General features: G+C 31.7%; 7 protein-coding genes and 1 long non-coding RNA gene across 12 annotated transcripts; 5 read left to right on the top strand and 3 right to left on the bottom strand.

The window, feature by feature from the left end:
- The first annotated feature begins 1,278 nt into the window (after positions 1-1,278).
- LOC105206875 (osteoclast-stimulating factor 1-like) lies at positions 1,279-6,067 on the top strand. 3 transcript variants are annotated; one of them, XM_026140018.2, is made up of 6 exons: positions 2,680-2,951; positions 3,135-3,338; positions 3,922-3,968; positions 4,129-4,246; positions 4,341-4,552; positions 4,835-6,067. In XM_026140018.2, exons 2-6 carry the CDS (start codon positions 3,287-3,289, stop codon positions 5,063-5,065), a joined length of 660 nt encoding a protein of 219 aa, XP_025995803.1. In that variant the 5' UTR covers positions 2,680-2,951; positions 3,135-3,286; the 3' UTR covers positions 5,066-6,067. The 3 variants fall into 3 exon arrangements, with proteins under 3 accessions (XP_025995801.1, XP_039315086.1, XP_025995803.1); XM_026140016.2 differs by lacking the exons at positions 3,922-3,968; positions 4,129-4,246; positions 4,341-4,552; positions 4,835-6,067 and adding exons at positions 1,279-1,584; positions 1,929-1,978; positions 2,315-2,553 and having other exon boundaries at positions 2,625-2,951; positions 3,135-3,568; XM_039459152.1 differs by lacking the exons at positions 3,922-3,968; positions 4,129-4,246; positions 4,341-4,552; positions 4,835-6,067 and adding exons at positions 1,929-2,026; positions 2,315-2,553 and having other exon boundaries at positions 2,625-2,951.
- Positions 4,010-9,607, bottom strand: LOC105204234 (gamma-tubulin complex component 4). Its single transcript, XM_011173293.3, has 14 exons — positions 9,491-9,607; positions 9,071-9,261; positions 8,909-8,993; positions 8,708-8,834; positions 8,439-8,632; positions 8,104-8,198; positions 7,724-8,040; positions 7,113-7,595; positions 6,860-7,037; positions 6,554-6,776; positions 5,456-6,375; positions 4,632-5,077; positions 4,312-4,566; positions 4,010-4,241 (listed from the first exon to the last, which is right to left on the bottom strand). The coding sequence occupies exons 3-11, from the start codon at positions 8,975-8,977 to the stop codon at positions 6,127-6,129; spliced, it is 1,935 nt and encodes a 644-aa protein (XP_011171595.1). The 5' UTR covers positions 8,978-8,993; positions 9,071-9,261; positions 9,491-9,607; the 3' UTR covers positions 4,010-4,241; positions 4,312-4,566; positions 4,632-5,077; positions 5,456-6,126.
- LOC105204235 (S-adenosylmethionine sensor upstream of mTORC1) lies at positions 9,291-10,797 on the top strand. Its single transcript, XM_011173295.3, has 3 exons — positions 9,291-9,425; positions 9,527-9,692; positions 9,812-10,797. The coding sequence occupies exons 2-3, from the start codon at positions 9,561-9,563 to the stop codon at positions 10,733-10,735; spliced, it is 1,056 nt and encodes a 351-aa protein (XP_011171597.1). The 5' UTR covers positions 9,291-9,425; positions 9,527-9,560; the 3' UTR covers positions 10,736-10,797.
- Positions 10,798-10,989: 192 nt separating this feature from the next.
- LOC105204232 (60S ribosomal protein L28) lies at positions 10,990-12,594 on the top strand. The gene is made up of 4 exons (XM_011173291.3): positions 10,990-11,110; positions 11,423-11,516; positions 11,732-11,974; positions 12,415-12,594. The coding sequence occupies exons 2-4, from the start codon at positions 11,433-11,435 to the stop codon at positions 12,499-12,501; spliced, it is 414 nt and encodes a 137-aa protein (XP_011171593.1). The 5' UTR covers positions 10,990-11,110; positions 11,423-11,432; the 3' UTR covers positions 12,502-12,594.
- A 293-nt stretch (positions 12,595-12,887) lies between these two features.
- On the top strand, positions 12,888-16,991 carry LOC113005057. The gene is made up of 12 exons (XR_005576622.1): positions 12,888-13,506; positions 13,700-13,745; positions 13,935-13,984; positions 14,178-14,223; positions 14,413-14,465; positions 14,684-14,730; positions 14,917-14,961; positions 15,165-15,210; positions 15,408-15,454; positions 15,631-15,674; positions 16,406-16,449; positions 16,622-16,991. It is a non-coding gene; the product is annotated as an uncharacterized LOC113005057 (long non-coding RNA).
- On the bottom strand, positions 15,376-19,292 carry LOC105204241 (odorant receptor 4). Its single transcript, XM_026140015.2, has 6 exons — positions 18,447-19,292; positions 17,570-18,178; positions 17,270-17,377; positions 17,044-17,199; positions 16,602-16,735; positions 15,376-16,354 (listed from the first exon to the last, which is right to left on the bottom strand). Exons 1-5 carry the CDS (start codon positions 18,717-18,719, stop codon positions 16,676-16,678), a joined length of 1,206 nt encoding a protein of 401 aa, XP_025995800.2. The 5' UTR covers positions 18,720-19,292; the 3' UTR covers positions 15,376-16,354; positions 16,602-16,675.
- Positions 19,293-19,926: 634 nt separating this feature from the next.
- Positions 19,927-22,217, top strand: LOC105204230 (probable splicing factor, arginine/serine-rich 7). Of its 2 annotated transcripts, none has more exons than XM_011173287.3 (3): positions 19,927-20,530; positions 20,715-21,495; positions 21,758-22,217. In XM_011173287.3, exons 1-3 carry the CDS (start codon positions 20,209-20,211, stop codon positions 22,107-22,109), a joined length of 1,455 nt encoding a protein of 484 aa, XP_011171589.1. In that variant the 5' UTR covers positions 19,927-20,208; the 3' UTR covers positions 22,110-22,217. The 2 variants fall into 2 exon arrangements, with proteins under 2 accessions (XP_011171589.1, XP_011171587.1); XM_011173285.3 differs by having other exon boundaries at positions 21,737-22,217.
- Positions 22,098-27,302, bottom strand: LOC105204231 (dual oxidase maturation factor 1). Of its 2 annotated transcripts, none has more exons than XM_011173289.3 (10): positions 26,863-27,299; positions 26,519-26,576; positions 26,291-26,425; positions 25,751-25,852; positions 24,613-24,766; positions 24,196-24,407; positions 23,264-23,380; positions 23,031-23,170; positions 22,818-22,939; positions 22,098-22,405 (listed from the first exon to the last, which is right to left on the bottom strand). In XM_011173289.3, exons 1-10 carry the CDS (start codon positions 27,019-27,021, stop codon positions 22,294-22,296), a joined length of 1,311 nt encoding a protein of 436 aa, XP_011171591.1. In that variant the 5' UTR covers positions 27,022-27,299; the 3' UTR covers positions 22,098-22,293. The 2 variants fall into 2 exon arrangements, with proteins under 2 accessions (XP_011171591.1, XP_011171592.1); XM_011173290.3 differs by having other exon boundaries at positions 22,102-22,405; positions 26,291-26,422; positions 26,863-27,302.
- Positions 27,303-27,657: the final 355 nt, after the last annotated feature.

Raw genomic sequence — 27,657 nt, 5'->3', positions numbered from 1 at the left:
TTGTGATCAAAACAGCACGTCTCTGTTATGTCCGGTGCAGGCAGGGAGACCTATTTTGTCTACTGATATGAATATTTATGTTTCTCAACAATACATGATGCACACAGGACTACAGGATCGCATGCCTTTTTCTAAACGTTGTAAAGTCAATATTTGAAGGACGTCTGCAGACGTTTATGCAAAGTCGACTTGCGGTCAACTCCGAAAGCCTGACTTAAAAAAGTCGATTTACAATTGACATATAGATGGTTGTGCTCCCAGATAGCACACAATATTTACGATAAATATTAATAAATATATATCATAATATGTCATAAATATATATCATTTTTTATAAATATTATAGAAATATTTTGTACATATTTTATATATATGACGGAAAAAGATTATAAAAAACTTTAGCAAAAATATTGTTAAAATATTTTCTAAAATATTGGTCGCGACTTGAATGGGTGACCGCTTCGGAATTTCCGAAAAAAATTCCTAAGAATGGAATTTTTTTGCGAAAATTGTTTTTTAAAATATAGAAATATTGTTTTACTCATTGGGATTATGTGGTGTAATATAATATTTATACGGATATTTTGAACATTTTCAAATAATTATCATAAATCATAAATATTTTTAAAACATTTATGATAAATATTTATGATCAGTCCAATCTACGGCCATAAAAACATTTATTAAATGTTTTGATAAATGTTTATAAAATATTAAAATAAATATTATAAATATTTAGTAAATATTTTAAAAATATTTTGTGCTATCTGGGCTGTTAGGGTAGTTAAATATAATTCATTGCATTGTACATTAAATATGATACCAGCAAAAGCAAATGGTTAATCCACAATTAATTCAAACGAATAGACTCACGTTCATTGCATTGAATATTGAATATGATATCAAAAACAAATAACCAATCCACAATTACGGATTCAAATGAATAGGTCGCACGTTTTATTTTTATGTATATTGAATAAGATACAGAAAGCAAATAGCCAATCCGTAATTATTGATTCAAATGGATTACAGATAGAAAACGGATTCAAAAAAATCCAAAAACTGGATTTAATTTTGTTCCATTTAATAATCCTAAATATTTTTCAATTATTTCTCGTTTGCTGGGCTTGCACACATTTAAAACGAACCTCATTTAGTCGAGACTCGAACCACTTCTTTTTTTTCCATTCTATTCTTCCGTTTGTTTTCTGTTCCTGAACTCCCTAAATTAGTGTGCACTTAAAATGAAATAGATATATATTTGAAAGTTAGTGAAAGCAAGAAGGAACGTTCCAGTGCAATCTGGTGCAGGAATAGAAAACAAGCCTTTTATCACTCGTTATACATGGAAGGAAGGGATTGTAGCGCGTCGTCCGAATGGAACGCGATTGTCATCAAAGCACATGTGATATGTCGTCACGGAATTTCCGCACACATTGAACGAGAAAACACGTGGCTTTTTCATTTTTCTGTTCACGCCAAATGATTCAAATGACCAGGCTGGAAATTAATATTAAGCGACTTCTAACGCGTTGCGAATTAATAGCGAAAGATGATCTGCATAAAGATTGGAAGCTCGAGAAGGTGCATAAACTGTAACTGTTTCTAACCTCAATTTCTGTCATGTTTTCTATAATTTTTAATTGAAGGCCCGATGCTTTATTAAATAGATTGGAATGACCTTATGTAATTGCTTAAAGCAAAGCGCGTATATTGAAGATACCATAGATAATTATAATTATAGCATTTATTATAAAGTGTTTATTTAAATTAACATGCTTAATTATGCTTGTATAAAAATAATAAAATTCTTTTGAACTATATTTCTTGAGAAGATATTATTCACAATTATATACATACTATAAATATCTATTAATTGCATAAATTTTGTTTATTTCAAAAAGTGATATGTATATTTTTTGTTTCAGTATATACTTTCTCTGGATGATATGATAAATGAATTGCAAACTCTACCGAAGTAATATTTTTAGTTTTATATAATCTATGCATTGATATAGTACATAAGGTATAGACTGACAATAGTTAATAAGATTCTTTATGTTATTCTGAGATTTAACAAATGTTCAAATTGTAACGTTGTTTAAATAAGAGATGTTGAAAATTGGTCAATAAAATTGTTAAAAAAAATTCAAATGTGATACATAATTTAACAGCAAAGATGTTTTTAAACTTTGTTATTAACTGTTGTTATGTAATGTCTAGAACAATCTGTATATTTGAGATTATAATATACATTATTATTGTGAACAGAATATTAAAAATTTATAGCAAAAAGTTAAATGTTTATTTATAGTAAACCATCTAAGGATACCATGATGGGCTACACTAAACGGATAGATTTTCTAAAAGGAGTAATAAATGCAATGAAGCTGTCAAACCCTGTGGAGAGAGTGGTCGCTGCACAATTACTATCAAAAAATTCAGCATCTATTAATAATTCAGCAAGTACAAATATCACAACGCAAATACACCAGAAGACTGTTGCCAAGTACAATCAGGAATTACGGGCGGAATTATTTCACAGTAACAAAGGTGACTTGCTTTTATGAATGTGCAATGAATTTTTACATGACTCTGACATTAAGTCTCATTATGTATTACAGATGCAAATAAGGATGGTGTACGACAGAGATTGTTGAACTCTAATATCCAGGATGAAGACCTGGATGCTATTTTGAAATATAATCGTAATATCCAGGAGAAGATTGCTGAAAATATGCTCTCCATGACTGGCACTATGAAGGAACATGCATTAGCAGCGAATGCTATCATAAAAAAAGATATCGGCAAACTGGAAATGTCTGATAAATTGACTGATGTAAATGCTATTAAATTAAAGAAAGAATCACTGAAGTTGGAAGAGCACACTAAATCAAAATGGAGGTGTTGGGTATGGATTATGATAGCTTTCGTTCTGGTTGTATTTTTCAGTGAGTATCTTATATTATCAATTATACATATGTTTTCTAGAGAACAATGAAATTTAATTAAAATTTTTTTGATTATTGTTTGATACAAATGTCGAATTTGCATAAAGTTATATTATTGCCAATAGGCTATAAAAACATCAAAAACTGAATTATCATTTAAGTTTTATTTTATATATATTTCAGACATGGTGTTATTTATGAAGATGGCAAGGAAAAAGTTTTAGATAATTTCTACATTGGGGCGTGTCAACTACATCTGAAATGTGTAGCTGCGCGTTACTGTGAATATGACTATGTGAGTCATTGGATTGATATGATGATAGAATTACACAGCCATGAGTGTACTTGTAAAAACACCTGCACCTCCTAAAACCACTTGGAAACCTGGTAAATATATCATAGAATAGCGATATATTGGTTTATAACTTTATCCAGCGCTGCAATATATAATTTACGATCTCATTATGCACAATTTAATAACAATATTTAAGTATATATTGTATAATTATTGAAGCATTTATTGTTTCCATTGAGTGATTGTATATAATAGAAGAAACTTAACTATATATATATGTATGTATATCATGTATTATATAGATCGTTATTTTATGTTAAAATTATATTTATAATTATTTATATTTATAACATTTTTGTTACAAACTTAATAAAATTCTATTATATATAAATTTAAGGTTATGTCTTATACCTCAATCCAGTATTTCTTTTTGAAAAAGAATTTATCAAGTATGAGTAAGAAACTTGAAATGAAAAAAATCAATAATCTAGAAGAATTATAGTTCCGCTCTGATTAATGGAAGAGAATATTTTGCATAGTTTTTTTTGCTAATTGTATATATAATTATTATGTAGTTTAGAGGTTAGAATAATAACCTACTTTTGCAAACAAGAATTTTATTTTTTAAATAAAATATTTAATATAAATTTGTTAACATTATATGTCATATTTAAGGTAAGGTGAAAGTGGTCAGAACATTATGCAAGTATATAGCACAACGTGTAAGTACATTTCATTTGTAGTAATCTATTAACAAAATATGTTTGTTTATATTTCTTATATACTTACACATGTATGTGTATAGTATATATGTAACGTTTAATATTTCTTCATATATTGTTTTACATATGAACATAAAATATGAGATATTTCTTTTTATAGATAGATGAGTTATCATTCGAAGAAGGTGATTTACTTTATGTTTACGAAAGAGATACCGATCCAAATTGGTGGAGGGCCAAGTGTGGAGACCAGAAAGGACTTATACCTGTCGCCTATGGTAAGAAAGGATACATGATATTTATCTTCGATGTAGTATTTATAATTTCTATTAATTATTCATACTCATAATGTTCATAATTTGTTGGTTTCAGTTGAAGAACAAACACAAGAGATCGAGCTGCCATTACATGATGCTGCAAGACGAGGCAATATTTCCTTCCTGAAGGAATATTTGAATCAGGGCATATCGGGAACAGGTTTAGACGCAGCTGGAAACACGCCGTTATACTGGGCAGCGCGCACTGGCCATTTGGAATGTGCAAGAGAGCTTCTCAATTTGCCAAATCCCGTAGTAGACGCTCAAGTAAGAGAATGAACCTATATATTGAAGAATTAAACTTGTATTCTTATATACTTAATATTAAACATAGTTGCAAACTCACTGTAATATTTTGACATTTAATCTTTCGTGATATAAGCAAAAATCTGAATTAGATAGTCACATTTAGCATTAAATGAATAAAGTGTGACTATAAGTGTGAACGTTTGCTTCTACTGTATCTACTCTTATGTCTTCATTTGTGGTTGACATTTATTTATTTCATATATATGCATCTCTTAATCTTTCATTTTATTTCAATCGTAGAATAAAATGGGTGACACGCCATTGCATGTAGCTGCGAGTCATGGACATTTGGAGATAATAAATTTATTGTTGGAATACGATGCCGATGCGACTTTGAAGAATAATGATGGCGTTACTGCGGAAGAATTAGCTTCCGATGTGTCTATCAAGAATGCGATACAATTGCATCAACGCAGATGTGATAGTACATATGGATACGGCGATGAAGATTATGATGACGATAGCGATTGAAAATTTCACAATCTGTAATACAATACAAATTTTAATATGCTATAAACAAAATAAGCAATTCATATATTACGTAAAATTATAATATAATTTTACATGTTAATAATTAAAAATTATTCTATATATGTATTAATCCTTTGTAGTCCATTATTTCTCGCAAATGAGCAAAAATCAAGTATTTCAATTTTATCTAATCAAGTTTAACTGAATCAAAGAATGCTTCTTACTTGAAATTTATAAAAATATAATTTATCGATTATAATCAGATAAAGATTCAAATGTTTCAAGAATTATGAAAAAGAATTATTGCAACATATTACGTCGAATCTAATGAATTTTAAGGATTACAAGGGGTTAAATGATAATATTTGAAAGATCTCAAATGATGCTCACCTCTTTATATTTAAGACTTTTGTTTCTTGTAGAATACAAGTTAGCAGTGTATGAAAAAATCAATTTATTTTGATAATACAAAAAATTCACATGTCTTCACAAGTTATAAATCAATACTGCAATAAAGAAACGGAAGTCTTAAAACTGTTCTTTCATATTTGTGATATACTATAGAATGTTCATAATATCAGATAGATTAATATAATAGATTATTCCTCGATTAAAAAAGACCAATGTTCATGTATTGTCAAAACATGTATAACATGTACATGTCAGATCTTTATTGAACTGCCATTAGCGTCAATCAAATGCAAATAAATATTCAAGTGATTCGTAAAGTATTATTATAATTAAATGATATATTAGCGATTATTGTATTCATTGTATGAATTGCATAATAGAGAAAAATAAATTTGAGAAAATATTGTAGAGTTAAAATATATAAAATGATCTATAAGGATAACACATGTCCTTTTATTGCAAGTTTATTTTTCAAATTTGTGGTATATTTTAGTTTTAATTAATAAAAAATAATAGTGTTATTTATATAATCTACTGTTATGTATTCTTAACTGAACATTGTATTGAATTCCAATAAATCTTTAGAAAAAGGATGCCTTTTTTAGTTACTGCGATATATTTATGATTCGCCGAATGATTTTTTACCTCTTTTAAACCTTTTTACTGAACCATCGGTTAAAATCTAATCTCAAAAGCAATCGAGCCAAGTGTTCTCCACTGGGTTGTGCGCGCACTTTATTTAATGTTTTTGTCAACCAGTCCATTACACTATCGAGTGTCTCGTATAATGTTTTGAGTTCTTCTTTCTCCGTTAAGAGCAAATTGCCGACTTCCCACATAGACGCTTGCAGGATAAAATCGTCGCACAGCCGTAACAAGAGATGTATCAATTTATTCACCTGTTAAATTAATATTCTTGAATACCAGGAATAACGACAGTGCCTTGGATTTACAGAGCCATTTTTTAAATTTGTGGATTAAATTAATAAAAAAATTGATACAGGAAAGATGGCTCGTTAAATCTGACATTCTGTATAATTCTGGATTTTACAATTATTCTGATCTGACAAAGTTTACCGGATTCTTTTTTCCTGTTCCACTGTCTAGTAAAAAAGTTTGCGATAGAACATTAGCTAAAAACACAGAATGCGCTTTTTGTATATCCTCAAAATTTCGTGTGTTTTTCATAGTCGTTTCCATTACAATATATTGACTTTCCATAACATCCACTTGCAGATAATACTGCAAATTATCGACGATAAAGATCAAATTATTTCTCAATTGGATTACACCAATGTCTCTGTAAATTATACATATTTTGCTGTAGTAATTGTGAATAACAAAAATGTTAAATACAAAAATTATTATAAATATATAATTTACATGTCCTTGTGATGCATGTGTTCGCTCCAAAGATTCCACAAGTCTATTTGAGTCTTTTTAACTCTTAACAGAAAACGAAACAAAATGTTATAATCGTTCAACGTGACTGGATTGAACAACAAGTGCAATGGCCAAACAACTTTATACTTCAATGTAATCATACCCCATCCACGTTTCTCTAAAATAAATTTAACGTTTTGTGTATAAATAATTCAGAAAAAAATTACGACTATAAAATAACGCAAATACGCACCATTAGGATCTTGTCTTTCATCATCGGGAGTATTAGAGCCAAGATCTGTAGCATCCGTGTCGACATGTTCGTTTTCAGAAGGTAGCGCGGGTACCACGAAATTAAAGCTATCGATAGCGCTTTCGTCGTTCAGATGCATCTTCCTCAGCGCCATTTGAAATGCGAGATTAATATCTCTAGAAGTATGGTTCGTAGGTGCTTTATTCAAAATGTGCGCCGTGAGCTTGATGAATTCTAAGAAAAGATCGCCGCGTCCCATCAAAAAGAACTCTTTCACGAGCCTGAGCTGTTGCATCAACTGCGCCTCTTCAACGGCAACGTGCCATAAAAGTTTAGTCACACACTGTTTCAATTCATTGACAGTGCGATCAAACTCAACGATGTCAAAAAATGATTTTGCCTGGAGATTCTGAAGTTTCCTAAAGTATTCATATTCTTTGTCGCCCCATACGGAATTTTCCGTCTTGGATATCATGCTGAAATCTGAAACATTTAACTTTTCATAATTATCCTTTATCGTGCAAGCTGCATTTATTTGTTGAATCGTGATATAACAATTTTAACGATAGAGTTACTTAATTTTAAACACTCAGAAATCGCTCTTTTTTTACCTTTTTTCTGTCTGGGATCATTTCCAAACATAATGACGGTCTGACCGATGGTCAAAATTTTATTCGCTAGTGACGGCCTAATATAAGATGGGAGCATGTCCATTTGGACATTATAGTCCCACATATTAACATCAATTCTTTTGCCACTTATCGATTCGCGCGCATCAATGTCGTTCTTTTCATCTTCCTTCATTGAAGCTTTTTCATAATCCGATGTTTTTTGTATGAAAAATTCTTTGTAAACATCTTCTAAATGCCCATACAAAAGCCAGCTCGTTAGATGCTTGTAGAAAACAATATGAACAGAATGAGCCATCCTGAAGACAAGTAAATGATTATCATAAAGCTAACAATATCGAGTTTCGTTATCCATTTCTTACAATTCCAAAGTGGAGTTGCTTTCTGGTATACCGGTATGCATACGCTGATGTAAACATTGCAACAATTTACAACCATAAAGTTTCTGCGTATTAATCTGAAATAAAAAAAAATTGATTAATGTTTTGTTCTTTCTGCATATTATAATATTTCATTACAGTAGTTATTCAACATCATTAAAAGAATAATGCATTGTTCAGACTCTCATTAAACTACATTGTAAAATAGTCAATAAATTGCAATTGAAAAAAAACATTAATTTAAATAAAAAAATTATATATAACAAAACTAACCAATATAAAATATCCTTCTGATGAAAGGAAAAATATATAATTACCTCACGAATGATAGAATGCAATAAAGAAAATAGACAAGTATATTTTTCAACACTGCAGAGGATTAATGACAGTGGAGTATAACTGTCATTTAAGACTGTAGTTTCCAATTCAATTATTTCTTCACGAAAAGGCTCCAACGCTTGATCCATTCCATCGCAAAGAGCGCGTATATAGAGACCAGGACCTATACATTCTGTAAATTGCAAAATGAACATGAAGCATTTGTGTCAACTGCATAAAATACAGTCCATCAAATTTATTATCAAACCTTTTGTATCTTTGTTGCTTACTGAGTGTATAAAATTTCGTATAACATTACACTCCTTTACAATGTCCAATATTTTATTGAGTAGCGCCCGTTCTCCAGGATGCAAGTATTTATCAAGATCGATAGACTAGATGAGAAAATAATGAAAAGGTAATTTGAACTATATATTACTGTTGTCATAATATACAAGTATGTACTCACCTCTGTCTCAATTATCTGTGATACACTGGTTGAACATCCCCAAAGTGACAGTAAAATCTCATGCAACATCTTTAATATCGAGAATCTAGTAAATGATAAAACAAATTGATCAATTTTATATTATTTGTTCATTAATCGCATAAATAACATAAAAATGTGTACTTTAATTAACTGCGACTGCTCATTGTCTCTTCGTTTTCATTCTTATTTCGTCATTATAATTTGAAATAATGTATCGAATTCTCAAAATTATGATTTATTTGTTGATACCAGTTGATACTCGTCTTCCTTTTAAAGAGCGCCATTACGCCATTACGCTCACCAACGTAGTGGGGAAATCAGAATATTCGACCCTGTTGGTAAATTAGAATGCTGTTACATCAATTTTTCATTATCGACCCAGAGCAATGTCAACTCGGCCGATTAAAGCGTTGGTAAGTCGACGATCACGAAGGCAATACCGAATTAGCTCATCAGATGCAATATATGCAAGCGGATTATAAATTGGATGTGAATTGTAAGTTGGTCATTGCTTATTTAAACTTTGCTTTAATTGATAAAATATGAATAAACATAGAGTACCGGCAAAATACTGAAGCATTTTCGTCGTCCATTCAGGATACGTGGAAAAAAGAATAGGTTCGTTAATCGAATGGCGACCGATGAGCATAAACGCTTAGCTGACATCGTGAAGGGAACTCACGCTCTATTGCGCACCGAATGTCACCAATATGGCGCCGAGACTGCGTGGGAGCGCCATTTGGCGCGAAAAAACGTTCTGCAGGTTTGCTTTAAATCTTCATTGCTCAAAATTGAATTTTGTCGATCAGGAGGAGAAGTACAAATTAATATACATGTAAATTTAATTACATAGATTTGTATTTTATTTTAATATTATTTCAGGAATATGCAGCATCTATGCAAAAATTGGCTGGCAAATACTGGATGGATAACAATTCGAGTTTAAAGAATGGAACATACTGTAGATTGGAATGGATAAAAACTCAGTGCAAGGAATACTTTCTTAACGGCGGTAGAGAGAAATATGATAAGAGAGAACAAGATATAAACGCTAAAATAACTCTCTCTTCGGTGAAGCCAACCGATGAAAAACAAACGTGCGAAAGCAATCAGAGCTGTGTGGAAAACGAGTTACAAAATTTTCACGAACAAAGAATACCCGTACTGGATGTAGGAAGTTGTTACAATCCTCTAAGTGCTGACAGCACGCTTGATGTCACCGCTATAGATCTAACTCCCGCGATAGAAGGAGTTTATCGATGCGACTTTTTAAACGTCACGATCGGAAGGGAGAGAATTCTCTCGCGAGACAAGCGAGAGATTCGTCAACTACCTGAGAATTTCTTTGACTGCGTGGTGTTCTCTCTGTTACTGGAATACCTGCCGTGTCCGAAACAAAGGTACCTCTGCTGTAGAAATGCGTATGATGTATTGAAGAGCGGTGGGATACTAATTATCGTGAGTCCAGATTCGAAACACGTTGGCGCGAACGCGAAACTGATCAAGTCCTGGAGGTATGCGTTGAGCGGAATGGGATTCATGAGAATCAAGTACGACAAATTACGTCACATTCACTGCTTGGTATTTAGAAAATGCGTGTGGAAAGACGTAGCGATACGGTGGTCCAAACTGCAGAATTTTTCCGAGGCTGACAAGAGATACATGTCCGAGACAAAGATTTTTATTCCGCAGGATTTTCAGATCCCCTGTTCTAAAAGAGAACAAGAAAAATTGGATGAATATGAGGAAATTGATTCAGCGAGCTTTTTCTCTGAATTACCGTTCAATGATGAAGCGCCAGTGTGATGCGCCAATTTTGTTTTTGTATTTATGTTGAATAAAACATTTTTTATGGAAAGTTCTCAAAATTTTAACTGTCCCTTTTACTACTTATTTATTATAGTTATATTATTTAAATAATATGTTATTATATTATTTAAATAAATTGTAGAATTATAAGTAATTCATAAAATATAAAAAGATGCTTAGCATTTTAAAATTTGCGCTTAATTTTACATGCTGTTGCATTGTGGCGTTGGGATCAGTTGAGATCGAATATCGAAGCATAGCTTCCTTCGAATATCGAAGCATTCCTTCTTAGTACAATATACTCATCGGTAATGTTCTCTTCGCCATCTTGAAAAGTCCTTTCTCGTCTTTTTCCCGTAGGTGTTGCACGTGGTATGTACATTTTTGCCTATATTATCGAATTTTTTAAAAATAATCCATTATATCGGAATATGTACTTTACGATTATGATATATTCTAAATTATCAAACGTCTCCGTGGTATACGGTAGTATTTGCGAAAAATCTTACCATGCGATCGCGTATGCATAACCTATCGACAAATCGTCTAATTCAATAAAATAAAAATTAAATAAATTTATCTCGTTTAGGATGTATAATTATAATAAAAATTGTTATAATATAATGTGTGAGACATACGTAATTTTAATTAAAAAAAAAAATGAGATAACCATAATTGTCACAGGAAGTCCAAGATGTCGCACTTGAATTGGATGATAATCCGCAACAATAATGCCTTTCTTCTCAAGAAGCGTAATATCAACAAGCCGTTTTCTACGGTTTGTATTTTATAAACTCGTTATTAACTTTAACTCAATTAGCAAACAATTGTTTTTTAAATATTTTTTTAAATATTTAAAATTATAACGAAATAAATATTTGAAAAAAACATTTAAAAAATATCTGATTAGGACCAAGTTATGCCTCAACAATATTTCTTGCTATTATATAAATTATATATATGCTATTACATAAATTGTATAAAAATATTTAGGAAGCCAACAATTTGACGAATCTGAGCAGTTATCGCTACTCTGGCTTAGTTCACCGTAAAAGCGTGGGCGTGATTGATACCCCTGACAAAAAGGGATTCACAGTTGTCTATAAGAAGGCTAAGGCAGTCAATAAGCCTGCCAAAGCTACTGTGAAGAGCACGATGAAGTCTGGAGCTCGTCGTTCCCTTCACAAGTTAAAGACTCTGCTTAGAAAAAATAAATATCGTGTTGATCTTACCAAGGTATGCAAGTTATATTGAAATAGTTTGTTAATTTTTCCATTGTTGCAATTACTTTGAAAAAGAACTTCAAAAAACAAGCATGTTAGATTGAGTATTAATATATTATTATATAATTTAAAATATAAACAGAATTTACAATTAAGTAGATATGATATTTGTTCAGTGCTTAGTACTTAATTTTTATATAAATTTAAAATTTATTAATTAGAATTTTTTAAGTAAGCATGTATATTTTGTGTGAAGTTAATGCTTTTTTTTATTGTATCATAAGTATTTACATTTCTAATAATTAAAAATTTATTGAAATTTAATTAAAAGTTTTTTTACATGATAATGTAATTATAATTTTAATTATATTCAAATTGCAATTAATATTGTATTGCAATTTGAATATAATTAGAACTATAGTATATAGTATAGTTATAACATGTATTTTGTAGGCTGCATTGAGACGAGCCAGCGCTGTATTACGATCACAGAAACCTCTTCCCACTAAGAAGACACGAGCTACTAAAAAAACCGATTAATTTGTATACTTTATTAAATATACATTATAAATATTTGAATATTTGTAATGGACGATGTATTCTGTGAAGTAAATGTACTTTAGCTTTAAAAAATTTTTTTGTCTTGATATGTTATTTATACTTGTTTCAAAACAAGCTGTACCCTTACTTTGCAGATATGTCATATTATTATCATCAACAAAATATATATTTAATATAATATGTATATAAACTAAATATATATGTATTTTTAGGTAAGCATATATATTTTATGTTAAAGTTAATGTTTTGTTATATTATAATATTTAGATTTTATATTAAAAGAATTATTTTTAGATTTACTGGGGAATCAAAAAATATGCCATTGGTATCATTGGAGTTTGCTGAATTTTTAATTAGGTAAATTTATTTATTGAGTAATATATATTTTTTTAATTTATTTTATAATTTATTATACATAAATGTTGAAAATCATAACGAATAATTATCAAAACCCACAAGTATCATTTGCATAATATTTACTAATTATTAATTTAATGTTCAAATAGAAAAATAGCAATTAACAAATACGGTTATTTTATTCTTTAGTTTGCAAATCTGAAGTGAAACAGCATTTTGAGGTATATAAAAACATTCAAATGCTGGCATTTTTAATACTTCACAAACAAAATAATATATGTTAATAAAATATTTCTTGATAAACTTAGAATTTTCTATTTATTTACTAGGTTTGCTAAATGTCTGGTAATTAAATCAATTTGCGAAGGCTAGATAATTTTTATTTATTGCTATAATTTTTTTAAATTGTTATTAAATGATGTCATAATATAAAAAGTATAATAATGATGATAATTATTCACCAAGATCTATGAATGCCATGATTTGTAGAGTATTTGCTAACTGATTATCATTTATATTAATTTGAAATTCAAATAAAAAAGTATTAGTTTTAATATTATATAATTATTTCATTATTTAGGTTTGAAATCTTCAGTTAAATGACGTCTTGAGATTGCATATATGAAGGTATTTATATTTTTTTTACATTGCTTTATGTCTTAAACTTTTTTTTTTTTTTAATAAAATGATGTTACTATAATCACCAAGATCTTTGAACGCCGTGATATGCAATTTGCTACTTCTGATTTTACATATTTTAATAAAATATATCTATTAATAATTCTTCAATAATAAATAATTTTTTTTGTTTACATATTAGGTTTGCTAAATCCTTGGAAATCGTAATCAAACGACAAAGATCATAGGTAATTTTTATTTATTATAATTTTTTAAAATTAAATAATTTTAATATATAAAAATGATGATAATTATCCACCAAGATCTATGAATGCTATGATTTGTATTGTATTTGCTAACTGATTATTATTTATATTATTTTGAAATTTAAATAAAAAAGTATTAGTTTTAACTAATATAATTATTTCATTACTTAGGTCGTTTGAAATCTTCAGTTGAATGACGTCTTGAGATTGTGTATATGAAGGTATTTATATTTTTTTTTACATTGATTTATGTCTTAAACTTTTTTTTTTTACAAAATGATGTTACTATAATCACCAAGATCTTTGAATGCCGTGATATTACAATTTGCTACTTCTGATTTCACATATTTCAATAAAATATATCTATTAATAATTCTTCAATAATAAACACGAAATTTTTTGTTTACATATTAGGTTTGCTAAATCCTTGGGAGTTGTAATCAAACGACAAAGATCATAGGTAATTTTTATTTATTATAATTTTTTAAAATTAAATAATTTTAATATATAAAAATGATGATAATTATCCACCAAGATCTATGAATGCTATGATTTGTATTGTATTTGCTAACTGATTATTATTTATATTATTTTGAAATTTAAATAAAAAAGTATTAGTTTTAACTAATATAATTATTTCATTACTTAGGTTGTTTGAAATCTTCAGTTAAATGATGACATCTTGAGATTGTATATATGAAGGTATTTATATTTATATATTTATATTTTTTTTACATTACTTAATATCTTACTTAAACTCTCATTACTTAAACTTTTTTTTTTTAAACAAAATGATGTTACTATAATCACCAAGATCTTTGAACGCCGTGATATTACAATTTGCTACTTCTGATTTTGCATATTTCAATAAAATATATCTATTAATGTTCAATAATAAACACAATTTTTTTATATATTAGGTTTGCTAAATTCTTGGGAAATTATGATCAATCGACAAAGATCGTAGGTAATTTTTATTTATTATAATTTTTTAAAAGTATAACTTTTAATATATAAAAATGATGATAATTATCCACCAAGATTTATGAATGCTATGATTTGTATTGTATTTGCTAACTGATTATCATTTATATTAGTTTGAAATTGAAATTAAAAAAATATTTTTAACTAATATAATTATTTTATTATTTAGATTACTTGGAAATCTTCAATGAAACAGCGTCTTGAGATTGTACATGTAGGTATTTATTTTTTTTCTATATTTATGTTTTAAATTATTTTTTAAATAAAATGATATGTTGCTATAATCACTAAGATCTTTGAACGCCATGATAATTTAATTTGCTACTTTTGATTTCACAAATCTTACTAATAACTTAATCTTACTAACACTAAATACACTAGTAATATTTCTCAATAACAGAATTTTTTATTTATCAGGTTTACTACATCCAGGGAAATTAATTGAACGATGATAGTTATACAGGTAATTTTTATTTATCATACTTTTTTTTTTAATTATGCAACAATATATCGATTTATAACAATGATGATAATTATCCACCAAGATCTATGAGTGCTATGATTTGAATAGTATTTGCTAACTGATTTTATGATCATATTTGTTAAAAATTCAGATAAAGAAATATAACTTTTAGTTAATATAATTATTTTATTATTTAGATTGCTTGCAGATCTTAAGTGAAACAGCATCTTGAAATTTTGTGAAGGTATTTATATTTTTCTATATTGCATTACATTTTGAATTATTTTTTGAAAATGTTATTATCACAAAGATCTTTGAATGCCATGATATTTAAAAATTTGCTTCTAGCTTTACAAACCTCAATAAAATATATTAATAATATTCTTCAATAATGCACACAGAATTTTTTTTGTTTTTCAGGTTTGCTGAATCCAGGGAAACTAATCGAACGCTCAATTATACAGGTAATTTTCACATTTGTCACTTTACTTGATTATATAACAATATATTAATACGGGATGTCTCGAAATTCGTAATTAAAAATATTGTAATATTAAAGTTTTCGAAAAATTAAGTAAAATAATTATTTGTAAATTTTTATTTCAAATAAGTAGTTTTTTTAAATATAAGGATTTAAAGATGATCACAAACTACATGCAGACAGCATATTCGTGAGTCATTGAACTGATAGTATTAGTAACTGCGTGACGGGCAATTCTTTAAATATAATTTCTGACAAACTTTAAGCTCTTATATTTCAAAAACTACGGTTTAAAAATTTATAAATAAGTATCTACATTTTATTCATTGAGAGAAATCGCATCGGTCTGCTCATAGACAACATAGTGGGGAGAGCGCTGACATTATGAGCCTATACGGGTGTGTGTGAGCAGAGAAGGGAGTTTTCTAGCCGTTTTGCATGCGCGGAGCGGACGAGTTTTTGTTCGAGCAGTTTGGTTTCTTTCAGTGAATAGAGTATTTTACGTAATTTTTTGAAAACTTTATTTCTACAGTATTTTGTTTCATAAATTTCACGATACCTTGAATATGAAAATGATGATACTTACCCACCAAGATCTATGAATGCTATGATTTGTACTGTATTTGCTAACTGATTACCATTTATATCAGTCTGAAATTTAATCTAAAATAAAAAAATAGCAGTTTTAACTAATACAGTTACTTTACTATTTAGATTGCCTGCAAAGTTGAAATACAACATCTTGAAATTGTGTAAAGGTATTTATATATTTTTATATTCTGGATTATTTTTTAATTGAAATATTAGGTTTAATCTAATATGAAAAAATTTATTCCTATTTTTACAAAATAATTTTTGAATGGAATTTTATTTCGAGCAAGTTTAGTTATTCTCTAATTTTTTTAATTACATATTTTTCCACATTTGTAGCGATTCTAGATGTTTCTCGAGATTTACGAACTGGTTGATGTATGGCATCCATCTTTATCTACCCTCGTCCAAGGATTGCAACAAAAAGAAATAAGACATTGCGGTGTTCACAATCTAACAATGAAGACAATGAATTAGTCATTTAAAGTAGTTAGTATAAGATGCTGATTAAATAAACAATATGTAATTCTATGTAAAGTCATTTTAATTATTTTAAAATTAGCTTTTTAATCTCAGAATTTGCTTAAAATTTTAAAACTCCTTATTTTTTCATCTTTCAAATTTATGTTAATAATTGTATACCTGCATGAATGAAAGCAAAATTTCACTAAAATTTGATTGAATAATAAAAGCTAAAAGATTCGCACGGGATGATAAACTTGGGTTGTAAAATTTGCATGACAAATTGTTATAGTACTTACTTTGGTGAACATGTTGACGTTCACGGAAGACAAGTTTAACGCCTTTATAATCATCGGCTTTTGCATCATGGTCACTATAATATTTGTCCTAACATTACGATCAAGTCTTGATTTCGGCCACTCGCTGAAATATATTCCCTCGCGAAAGTGCTCGCTCTAGATACACGCGAACGCGTAAATTAACTCTGGATTATGATAATCGCCCGTTTGAAGAAGCAAAACTCACCGCGCTTGTAATGAGACTGCCGTACCAAGCATAAATGAACGTTTGTAGCAGTTTTAATGTCATGTAAGAGATAAACAAGAAGATCTGGCCGACCGTCAAGTGAGTGAACTGTTATCATTTTATCAGAATAGTACGTTAGAATAAAAATGACATTTATATAGTAATTTAATAATCAAAGTCAAATTTTGCCAACGGAAAAAGATAACAGAATCTGCTCGAACCTAGTAAAATGCTAACATACCGTTAACAATTTGTTTATTGGAATATGTTTAATAATACGATAAAATTTCCAGAACGTACCGGGCTTGCTTCGAAGATCAATGCGCACATGAGTAAGGCGTTTGTGAAGAGCATCCGTATAATTATCAGTCCCCAGATATCACTCAGCAAGCGGCCGCATCGCAGTAACCGGTGATGCGTCTGCACGCATGTACCCAAGACCTCTGTAAATACCTCCGGAGTACGTAGATTCGTCAGCCTGGCGGTCGTAGCTCGCAGGATCGAGGAGATCTGAAACGCGTAATAGCCGAAGAGGCTGTCGACGCTGCCGACGGTGAAGATCACCCACCAAAAGGTGGACATTTGGTACAGAACATGCAAGTAAAAGGAGAAACCACCACCGATCGGCATAGGCCACGGGAACTTATTCGGGACCGGCAGTCTGTATCTCTCGGGTTCGGCGTGATGGACGATGTTGCGAACTATGGGGATCAACCGCGGGCAGAGGATCAGTATTCCCGTTGATCCCATGGTGAAGCACAGTATGTAGGACGGTTTGTCGAACGCATACAGAGTGGCCAGCAGGGTCGCCTCAGTTTCCCGGTCTCGCGTTAATTCCCGCTCGAAAAGGTCGTTCAGCGTCTCGTGAAGTTCCATCAATTTCTCGCGTTTTGCCAGGAAGCAAGCTGACTGGAACAAGATAGTAGACACGCCTGTTTCCTCGCGTGAATGTTGCCTATTCCAGTTTAAGAAAGTAAATTGACTAATCTTCTAAGCTTGTAATTTTTTAATAGCGATTTCCTTCAAATGGAAGTTTCCTCCAAGACAGATAAAAAAAAAAAGAAAACGAAATAATTTAGAAATTGCTTACGTACATACAATTGAATAGAACTGTATATGATAAAACTTGCAGGTGGGGTTTTCTATATGAATATTTCTTGTAACAGACACGAAATACCATTAAGACGGGCGCGATGTAACTGCAGGCCATGCCAAAGAGTCTTGAGATGAGCACCAGATTGTCGATATGATCTCGACAAAAGTTTATCAAGAAGACACATTGACTGAAGCACACAAGGATCACCAAGAAACCTGTGATATATGACCAAGTTGCCGAACGTGTTCTATCTTGCAAGACACCGCCGAGGTAGAGCATTCTGCGAATGTGACGAGTGTACACGCGATAGCGAATCATTGCTCGCTCCCGCGGGTCGCTTGTCGGGTTGCCCATGGATATGTAAAAATAACAGGAAGAAATCTCGCAGAGCAACAACGTATAATATTTCTGAAAATTGCTGAACGACAGGATATGCGTTCACCTGAAGAGCTTGCGTTCGCGTAATGACGTATAAGGACTTGATTGCACCCTTTTAGAACTCGGAAAGCTCGCCGTTTAGTAGATCGAAGATCGCGGGAGCGGAATGATTACATGTTGTGTCGCTACTTTGTTACCTAGAGCATTGGAGATAAATTGATGGCGCAATCAAAGTTTATTTCCCTGGAAAATGCTTTCTTCATTATCCTCCATTAGCGATAAGCAAGTTCCGCTGTAGTTATGAAAGATTGATCGACGCCGATTTGTCGGAAGCACGACCGCGAGCGTATTACAGTTAAGTATATATCGGTGCGAGCAACCCCTCGACGCTGCAAAAGGGGATGGAAAAACGGTTAGAAGGGATTGAAAGCTCTAGATATAAAGGAAAGAAGAATCTTTCATTGCCAAACATATTCAGTATTAAAAATCGAACATTTTCAACATAATATATACCGTCAGTATTTATGTTAAGAAAATAAAAATTCATAAATGAAATGTGACGTACATTTATCTGAAACGTTAATGTATTTCTGTATCTATATTCTAATGTATATCTGAGAAGCAGAATGAATAATTAATAAAAGTTCTATTAACAAAAGCTAATTAAATTTTTATGTTAGTTTTTTTGTGACATTTATGCTGTTGTTAAATTTATAGAGGTACAAACTCTATAAACCATATAAATCGGAATACACGAGATACATGAAGATTGAGAATAGTAATACGTTAATGACAACGATTAATAACAGTGAAGTCCACGTTGCTGTAAATAAAAAAATTGCTGTAATATCATGCAAAAATAAATTTTTTATAAGGTATACATATTGTTTCAATAAATATTAAAATTATACTTTACTGCTTCTTTTTTCAAAGTTTCAATTTGATCGACAAACCAGATTAATTTTTTAAATTTATCCTAAAAATAATTAATGAGTTTTTTATCATAAACTTTTTCCGAAAAGACAATTTGTATTACTCATCGTATATTATCTTTTAGAATGCATTTTTAATTCAAAAATTTGATAATTATAAAATTTAAACGTGGCGATTTTCGATAGAAATTCGAGTTAGCCAATCAAATAATAGGACTAAAGGTGCATTGTGAGTGCACTCGCACTGTTCAGGTTCAGCAATATGGCTGACTTCAGTTTGTTGCTCCGACAACGCTGTCGCAACGCTCACCAACGCTGACTTGAGTATACGTTCGAGTGGAAAGTGTTTTCCAGTGTTTCCACTGGTGAGAAACAAGTTTTGAGAAACGATCTCTTGTTCCAGGGCAGCAGTAAAATTCGAGTGATAAAAAGAAAATGACGAGGTTCGGCCTGTCGCAGTGAAGTCGCGGTTGCGAATGTAACCTCTATAACCTCGTTTGCGTACGAAATCGTGATAGATCCCGGCCGGTAGAATGGCGGTTGGCTCGACGAAGGTGGTCCAGGTGACGAACATCGCGCCTCAGGCGACCAAGGACCAGATGCAAACTCTTTTTGGATATCTTGGCAAAATCGAGGATATCAGGTTGTATCCAACGATCAGGGATGTCGCCGTGCCCGTACAATCGCGCATATGCTACATAAAGTTCCACGACCAGGGCTGCGTCGCTGTGGCGCAGCACATGACCAATACCGTCTTCATCGACCGTGCGTTGATAGTCATCCCATACCAGAATGGAGACATTCCGGATGAGCAGCGTGCTTTGGAACTGACCAACAATGGCACAGTTGTACCTGGTAAGAATGAACCTTAGATCTCTCGCTCTACGTTAATAACATCAATGTTTCCGCTATTCTATTCAAACTATGGGTTGAAAATATGGTAATTATTTAGAATACCCCATTGTTTAGATTAATTAATTTCTATTGTATGTTTTATCTATTCTTACCATAAATGTAATCTTCCTTCAAATTCTTTCAGGTCTGTATCCATCAGAACCAAAGCTACCACCAAACGTAGTGAATGCCATTGAGGGTATCCCTCCAAATCATGTCATCACCACGATGGATCCCAAGCTAGAAGCAAATGGCCTGCCATCCTATCCACACCTGCCAGGTCATCTGGACAGCAGGCGCATCGAAGAGATCCGTCGGACGCTCGTAGTGGCAAATTTGGATACATCGGTGAGCCCTGAGCAGCTGCTGGACTTCTTCAGCAACAACAATGTGGAGATCAAGTACCTGCGTATATGCAGTAGGGACTCGGACACCGAGCATTATGCGCTGGTGGAGCTGTCGGAACAGGCTGCTGTGGTTGCTGCATTGCTGTTGAATGGAAAGCAGTTGGCTGATCGACCCATGAAGCTGTACCACTCGACGCAAGCGATCGCTAAACCAGAGGCAAAGAGCAACGAGGCCGCGCAGAAAGAGATCGAAGAGGCAATGTCGCGAGTGAAGGAAGCACACAATCTCATCTCCGCGGCAATCGACCCGATGATCGGCATGCTTTCAAAGGATAAGCGAAGCAGGAGCGGCTCGCGCAGCCGTAAGTCTCGTTCGCGATCCCGCGGACGCAGCCGACGATCGAGATCACGTAAGCGCTCGCGATCGCGCCATCGACGCTCGCGTTCGCGTCACCGGCGCCGATCGCGTTCGCGTTCCAAACGTTCTAGATCCAAGGACCGCAGGCGCAATTCGCCATCGAGACGACGCAGCAGTTCGCGCAGTCGCCATCGCTCGCGCAGCAGATCGAGAAGATCGAGGTATAACTGAACGATCTTTTATCGGTTTTTTAATCTTTAGAGTCACATGTTGTATATAATACTCGTATATAATGCAAATCCTGCTTATATTCAGCTTACAAATTTTAGAAAAATATATTGGTAGAAAAATATTTCATTATTCAGAAAAAAATGTATTCAAGATGCAAGAGAAGAGATCCTGTATAAAAAGATTTATATATACATATTAGGCGTAAAATTAATTTTTTAAATCTTACTGAAGGTCACGTCGCTCACCATCTAGATCGAAGGAGCGGAAGAAGAGGTCACCGCGTCGTCGCAGTCGTTCACGTTCACGAAGCAAGGGTTCTACGTCCAGATCTAGGCGTTCACGTTCCAAGTCGAAGTCTAGATCGTCCAAGTCTAAGTATGCTTTGGACAAATCCAAGGATAAAGATCGAGAGAGGCGCAGCAAGGACAAGTCGGATAACGGTAAGAGAAGCGACAGCGATCGGGAGAGGCCCGAGAAGGAGAGCAGTAGAAGCGAGAAAAAATCCAGCAAGGAGAAGCGATCCAGTGACAAATCGGACGACAAAGGTAGATCCGCAACGGAAAACAACGACAGCAAGGAGAAAACGACTGAATCGGAAAGCTAGACAAAGACTTTATTCACAATTTCAAGCTCTTCGTTAAGTTCAACAAGATATCTACCTGCTTCTATCGCTGTGTATTGGTACAGTAAAAAATATATGGATATACATTTACTACATTGAGCTTCTTTCAGAATAGTAATCCATAGGCATTGATCATCTAAATTCGTCGTAGACTGCCATTTGGCATTTAAGGACGAATCTTTATTTTCTTCTTTTTCGGAATTGGTGGTGGCTTGATTTCTTCTTTCTCTTCTTCCTCCTCGTTGTGTATTTCCATTTTAGGCGCAGTCTTGGATGATCTAAGAAAACAATACAAAGAATACATCGTAATCTTTTGTTCAATCGAAAAGTCTTGATCAAAAGTGTCTCTATACCCGTGGATTATGTTAAGCTAAATAATTTATAAGATAAAGATAGTAAAAATATTTTAAGTAATTTACTAATAATTGTGTTTTACACAATAACTATTATAATCAATTATAGGAGAAATTTAGTGTGCTTGTTAATTTAAATACTAGTTGGGTTTGCTTTACTACAATATATTAAAAATATTTCACATTTTTTTTTTTGCTTAGAATTGTACAAAAATTAATAAGTAATAAAAATACGGGTCTGTACAACCTGTAAATTAAAAGCGAGAAAATGTATTCCCCTGAAAAAATTTAATCTGTGAATTATTGCTTATAGGATTTTTGAAGTAAACGAATATACCCAGCGATATCCTGGTTTTCATAAACGGATACATCCTCGTAGATTTCCATTTTCATGGGAACTGGTGCGCGGAAGAGTGACTTTTGTGCATTTTGTATGGTTGATCGTCTTTTTAATACTATCTGCAATCGTTATATTTTTTTATTAATTTGTTAATCCTTTTGAGTGAGATCTTTTAAATTTTGAAACATTATTTTTAATAGTACTATTCACCATTCCCATGTTTTGTGAAGATAGCGAAGTCATTTCCATTGAATCGTCTATATGCCCTTTTTTACGCAGTTCATTGTCTAAGTACTTGACAGCTTTTTGTTGATTAAAATGAATGGCATTTTCATTTTTTATCGAATGTTCTGAAAAAAGTAAAGCGCCACATCCAATAAAAACTTTCAATCACAAATGCGGTAAAGTGTAATAATAAAGTGTATACATTCGTGTATACTTACGTATTATACATTCGTCGTATTGGCCGAGAGGATCTATTTGTAAAAACGTGGACAACGTATTTGGATAACGTAAATCCATAAATATCATTATGATGGATAAAAAAATGCAAAGTAGGCCTGAAATTAAATACTTTGAAGATGACATGTTAATTATATCATAAAAATTGTGTTATTACAATGTGATCTAAATTGATGAATCTTGTTAGAAAAATCCGTGTAAATGTATAATCTTATTTCTACTAAGATTAATAGTTTAAAATATGTAAGTCTATTTAGTTTAAAATCAATAATTTAAAACTCCATAGGAAAAGATGGCAAAAATCGAGGGGGTAACCACTCGGAAAATATGTATACACCGGACTTGGGACTTCAAGACTTTACTGGACTTCATTGGACTACATGGACTTTCTCGGACTTCATCAGACTTTATCGAACTTCGGTCTTTATTGGATTACACCGGACTTCGCCGAACTTCATCGTACTACGTCGGACTTCATTGGACTTTATCGGACTTTGCGAACTTCGGCCTTTATTGGATTACACCGGACTTTGCTGGACTACACCAGACTTCGTCGGACTTCACTGGACTACGTCGGACTTCATCGGACTTCACGTAATTCGCGGACTTTGGACTTCATTGGATTACACCGGACTTCATCAGACTTCGAGGAATTCAACGGTCTTCAAGGAAATCAATGGACTTCAAGGAATTAACGGACTTCTAGCGAGTTGTACACCGGAATCCAAGAGTGGTTACTCCCTCGGCAAAAATTAATTAAAAAGATTAAGAAAACTCCAAAGTTTAAGAATACCAGGATTGTAATGGATAAATTTAATTAGCATTTAAAAATTTGTACGTGCTCAATGTTCGCCAAATTGAAAATGCTTAATGAGATCATTTTCAAATTTGGTCTGATCTAAATAACAATCACCACATCCAAAAGTCATCCAGAAATGTTGGCCCAATGTAATCTTAATAACACCATCCTCGAAAGGAATCACAAGTGGAATTGGATTATGCACGCAGACCCATACGAAACAAGTTAACAATTGTAAGCCTCCGATCAAGCCAAGTAGATAAGCGGCGTAACGACTCACGGATTGCAAGAATATATTGGCCAATATCCAGCAGGCAAAAGCAGTCCTGCGAACATTTCAGAATTTTCACGATCGAACCAACAATATTATTATAAGAAAATTAACTTAATTTTATTTGCAGGTTCAAAACTATAGTTGCAAACTCGATCTTCAAAGAGTAAAGACAGGGACGTCTTTATGTACGAAAAACACGATACTTAATTTTTATCTCGTGTATTTATATATTTTCGTCTTATGTCTTCTATACTGACCATAACAAGATGTGACAGTACCACCCGGCGGTTCGATAAAATCTTCCAAATCGAATGCCTTCCCCATCGATGACGAAATACTCAGCGATCCATAAAATAGGAATAGGCAAGCCCTTTCGTTGGCCTTCACGGAAAGTCCTTTGCAACAATCCAGCTATAAGAAGTTTATTGACATATTATTTAATATTATTTTAACGCTCTAATAAGTCTAATAAAACGCGATGATCTATTGAATTACAATAACAACCCACATAGCACGTAATACTGCAGTGATATCACAGTAATATTGCAATATCACAGAAATATTGCAATATCACAGAAATATTGCAATATCACAGAAATATTGCAATATCACAGAAATATTACATATTACTCTGAAATATCACAATAATATTGCTGAAATATTACATGTTGATAATAACAGTGAAATATTTCGGTGATATCGTTGCAATATATTGTTATAATATTTAATCTTAAAGAACAAGCTAATGTCAAATGACCTATTTGACATTATCTTTTATTATGTCTTATTAATGCAACGTCACTATCTCTTCGATTAATTTCGATATTTTCAGTATCCTTAATATTCTTGGTAATTTCGGTATCCTATAGAAGAAATCAATTTAAAAATAAAATAATAATGTCCTTGCCCTTTCGAGGAATGAAAGTGAAAGTTAAGAAAAAGAATTTATCAACTTTATTATTAGTTTAGATATTTACTTAGTTTATCCCTTAAATGGCAGTGTTCGAAAAAAGTCACTATTGGTAAACAGTTTATAACTTTTTAGTTTGTAATATTACTTATTGCTTTAATTAATTATATCAATGTTATTTTTTTCTGTGTCTAATATTACATGCAATAATTTTTAAAATAATGTTAAGAATAACAATAAAATAAAAAAAAAGAAATAAAAAATAATTTATTTATTTAATTCCTTGCAATATTAGTTAAATATCACAGAAATATTGTATAATATTGCAGTAATATTATTGACATGCGTTTTCGCGGACATTTTGAGATTACTGTGATATCACAGAAATATTTCAGTGACATTTCTGGTATTTTGTTATAATATTGCAATGAAAAAGTGATATTACTGTGATATCACAACAATATTACGTGCTGTGTGGGAATTACCATAGGGTCCAAATCCGATTATGCCTTGGTCCCATGTCCAGGGAAATCTCTCGTTGTAATCGATCGTTTCTTTTGCTAGTGGCGTACCTTCTTCCGGTTTGGCTGAAAAAGAATTTCTTTGATTAGAGTAATTCCAAATTTTATTTAGACATGTATCATTGTGGAAAATTAAGAAAAAGAACTATACTTATTCTACAAAATCATAGAACATATCTATTTTTGAAAATAAATCGAAAGAGAAATTACAAGATAAAATAAATCCTTATATACAATTTAACTTAAAAAAGGTCGTGTTTAAATGAAAAATCTTTTCATAGTATTATCTCTATAAAAATTTCATAATTTAATGTAATCTTGAAATGGATTACGCTTGTTTACACATGTATACTATAATGAAAATTTTTTCATCAGTTTCTTTACTTTTATCTATTTTGCACAGAGCAAATATTTATCTATTTTCTATCTAATGTATAATGAATTCTTGTAAATATACATGCATAAATGTTATATCGCGATTTTTTATTCATTCTCTTGAATTACCTTTCAGCGTGATGTTCACCGATCTCAGTCCTATCTTGACTACCATTTGAGCATTGATTTCTTGGCCTATACCAGCCCGATAAGGTGTTTTGCTTTTTGTGCTACCGTATTCCCATTCTTGACCAAAGTTTTCTACTGTAAATAAACATTCGACGTGTGTACAGTTGAATTGAATATATTTGAAAATATAGAATAAATATTAAAAAATATTTATTTTAAGATATTTACCTATTAACAAGCATCCAATGATGATGCTGAAGCCGACCTTTATAGCTACATAAATACTCTGTGTGATATAAGAATTCATTAGTACGAGAGAACATATATTTAGACACATATTTGGACAAAGAATTTTTGACAAAATTGTTTCTACTATTTTACAGCTTCAATAACGTATGACACGGAAAAGACAGGTAGAAACATCTGAAAGATATTCGAAGTTCATAAAGTTACTTATTGAAGTGTAGATGCTAGGACAGCGTCTATTAGAATTGAAGTTATGAAATATGGATTTACTTAAATTGGATCTAGTGAACTGGAGTGAAATGATAAAAATTAATGTTTTTACTCACTTGCTTCTTCCGATAGCCTGGTACGATGCAGATGTATGCAATCGAGATGATCACAAAAACGGTGATCAGGATGGTTTCGGTCACATCTACTGTCACTGGGGTGTGATTCTCGGAGTATTGTGAGGGAAAACCCTCTGATCGCCCGAATTGAAATCCCATGAATGCAAAATTGTTTCCAGTTACGTAAATAATTCAAGAATAATTTATTATTTTAGGTTCAGAGAAAATAACGACGGAGACTCGTTTAATTAAAACTAGTACTCGTGTGAGAGACCCGACGATGTTGCGGTTTTATCTGAGTTCCTTTTCCGGCTATCTTTACGCTTGAGACTGGATGACTAAAGCATCAACTTTATCGTCAAACTTCCGCATAGTCACGCGAACCAGTACTTCATAATATTAAAATATCAAATTAAATAATTTTCAAAGACTTCGACAGATTTACGAATTTTACTTTGTGTTGATCTTATTATTCAATAATGATTCTTATATACAGGTTGATTATTAATGAATGTTTTCACTTTTTACCATCGGAGCATGATTTACCAACGGATACGTAATTCTGATATATTATTAATACGTATAATAATAATAACAATAATAATATAATAATTATTATATTAAAAATTACAAATGCGTGCTCCAATGGTTGAAAGTGGAAACATTCATTAATAATTACCTTGTATACTAATTATAAAAAGTATTGGAAAATATTCGTATTTAAAGATTTTTCATATTTTTGTATATATAATTGCATTCATACTTATTCGGCATTTGTAAATGTTTTAGCGTATT

This window comes from Solenopsis invicta, chromosome 16 (genome assembly GCF_016802725.1).
Source record: "Solenopsis invicta isolate M01_SB chromosome 16, UNIL_Sinv_3.0, whole genome shotgun sequence".
Taxonomy (NCBI): domain Eukaryota; kingdom Metazoa; phylum Arthropoda; class Insecta; order Hymenoptera; family Formicidae; genus Solenopsis; species Solenopsis invicta.
This window is presented reverse-complemented; position numbering and strand designations above follow the sequence as displayed.

Coding starts and splice junctions, on each gene's coding strand:
- LOC105206875 (XM_026140016.2), top strand. CDS start 1,483: ATGATTCAAATGACCAGGCTGGAAATTAATATTAAGCGACTTCTAACG. Junction 2,554..2,624: donor ATTATTTCACAGTAACAAAG/GTGACTTGCTTT, acceptor TATGTATTACAG/ATGCAAATAAGGATGGTGTA. Junction 2,952..3,134: donor CGTTCTGGTTGTATTTTTCA/GTGAGTATCTTA, acceptor TATATATTTCAG/ACATGGTGTTATTTATGAAG.
- LOC105204234 (XM_011173293.3), bottom strand. CDS start 8,977: ATGTTGCATGAGATTTTACTGTCACTTTGGGGATGTTCAACCAGTGTA. Junction 8,041..8,103: donor AGCAACTCCACTTTGGAATT/GTAAGAAATGGA, acceptor ACTTGTCTTCAG/GATGGCTCATTCTGTTCATA. Junction 6,777..6,859: donor CACATGCATCACAAGGACAT/GTAAATTATATA, acceptor TATAATTTACAG/AGACATTGGTGTAATCCAAT.
- LOC105204235 (XM_011173295.3), top strand. CDS start 9,561: ATGGCGACCGATGAGCATAAACGCTTAGCTGACATCGTGAAGGGAACT. Junction 9,693..9,811: donor CGCGAAAAAACGTTCTGCAG/GTTTGCTTTAAA, acceptor ATATTATTTCAG/GAATATGCAGCATCTATGCA.
- LOC105204232 (XM_011173291.3), top strand. CDS start 11,433: ATGTCGCACTTGAATTGGATGATAATCCGCAACAATAATGCCTTTCTT. Junction 11,517..11,731: donor TCAACAAGCCGTTTTCTACG/GTTTGTATTTTA, acceptor AAAAATATTTAG/GAAGCCAACAATTTGACGAA. Junction 11,975..12,414: donor ATCGTGTTGATCTTACCAAG/GTATGCAAGTTA, acceptor TGTATTTTGTAG/GCTGCATTGAGACGAGCCAG.
- LOC105204241 (XM_026140015.2), bottom strand. CDS start 18,719: ATGGGCAACCCGACAAGCGACCCGCGGGAGCGAGCAATGATTCGCTAT. Junction 18,179..18,446: donor ACATCGCGCCCGTCTTAATG/GTATTTCGTGTC, acceptor ATCTTGTTCCAG/TCAGCTTGCTTCCTGGCAAA. Junction 17,200..17,269: donor GCAGTCTCATTACAAGCGCG/GTGAGTTTTGCT, acceptor GCGTGTATCTAG/AGCGAGCACTTTCGCGAGGG.
- LOC105204230 (XM_011173285.3), top strand. CDS start 20,209: ATGGCGGTTGGCTCGACGAAGGTGGTCCAGGTGACGAACATCGCGCCT. Junction 20,531..20,714: donor CAATGGCACAGTTGTACCTG/GTAAGAATGAAC, acceptor AAATTCTTTCAG/GTCTGTATCCATCAGAACCA. Junction 21,496..21,736: donor AGCAGATCGAGAAGATCGAG/GTATAACTGAAC, acceptor ATCTTACTGAAG/GTCACGTCGCTCACCATCTA.
- LOC105204231 (XM_011173289.3), bottom strand. CDS start 27,021: ATGGGATTTCAATTCGGGCGATCAGAGGGTTTTCCCTCACAATACTCC. Junction 24,408..24,612: donor TACTGTCACATCTTGTTATG/GTCAGTATAGAA, acceptor AAATGTTCGCAG/GACTGCTTTTGCCTGCTGGA. Junction 22,940..23,030: donor CTTCACAAAACATGGGAATG/GTGAATAGTACT, acceptor TAACGATTGCAG/ATAGTATTAAAAAGACGATC.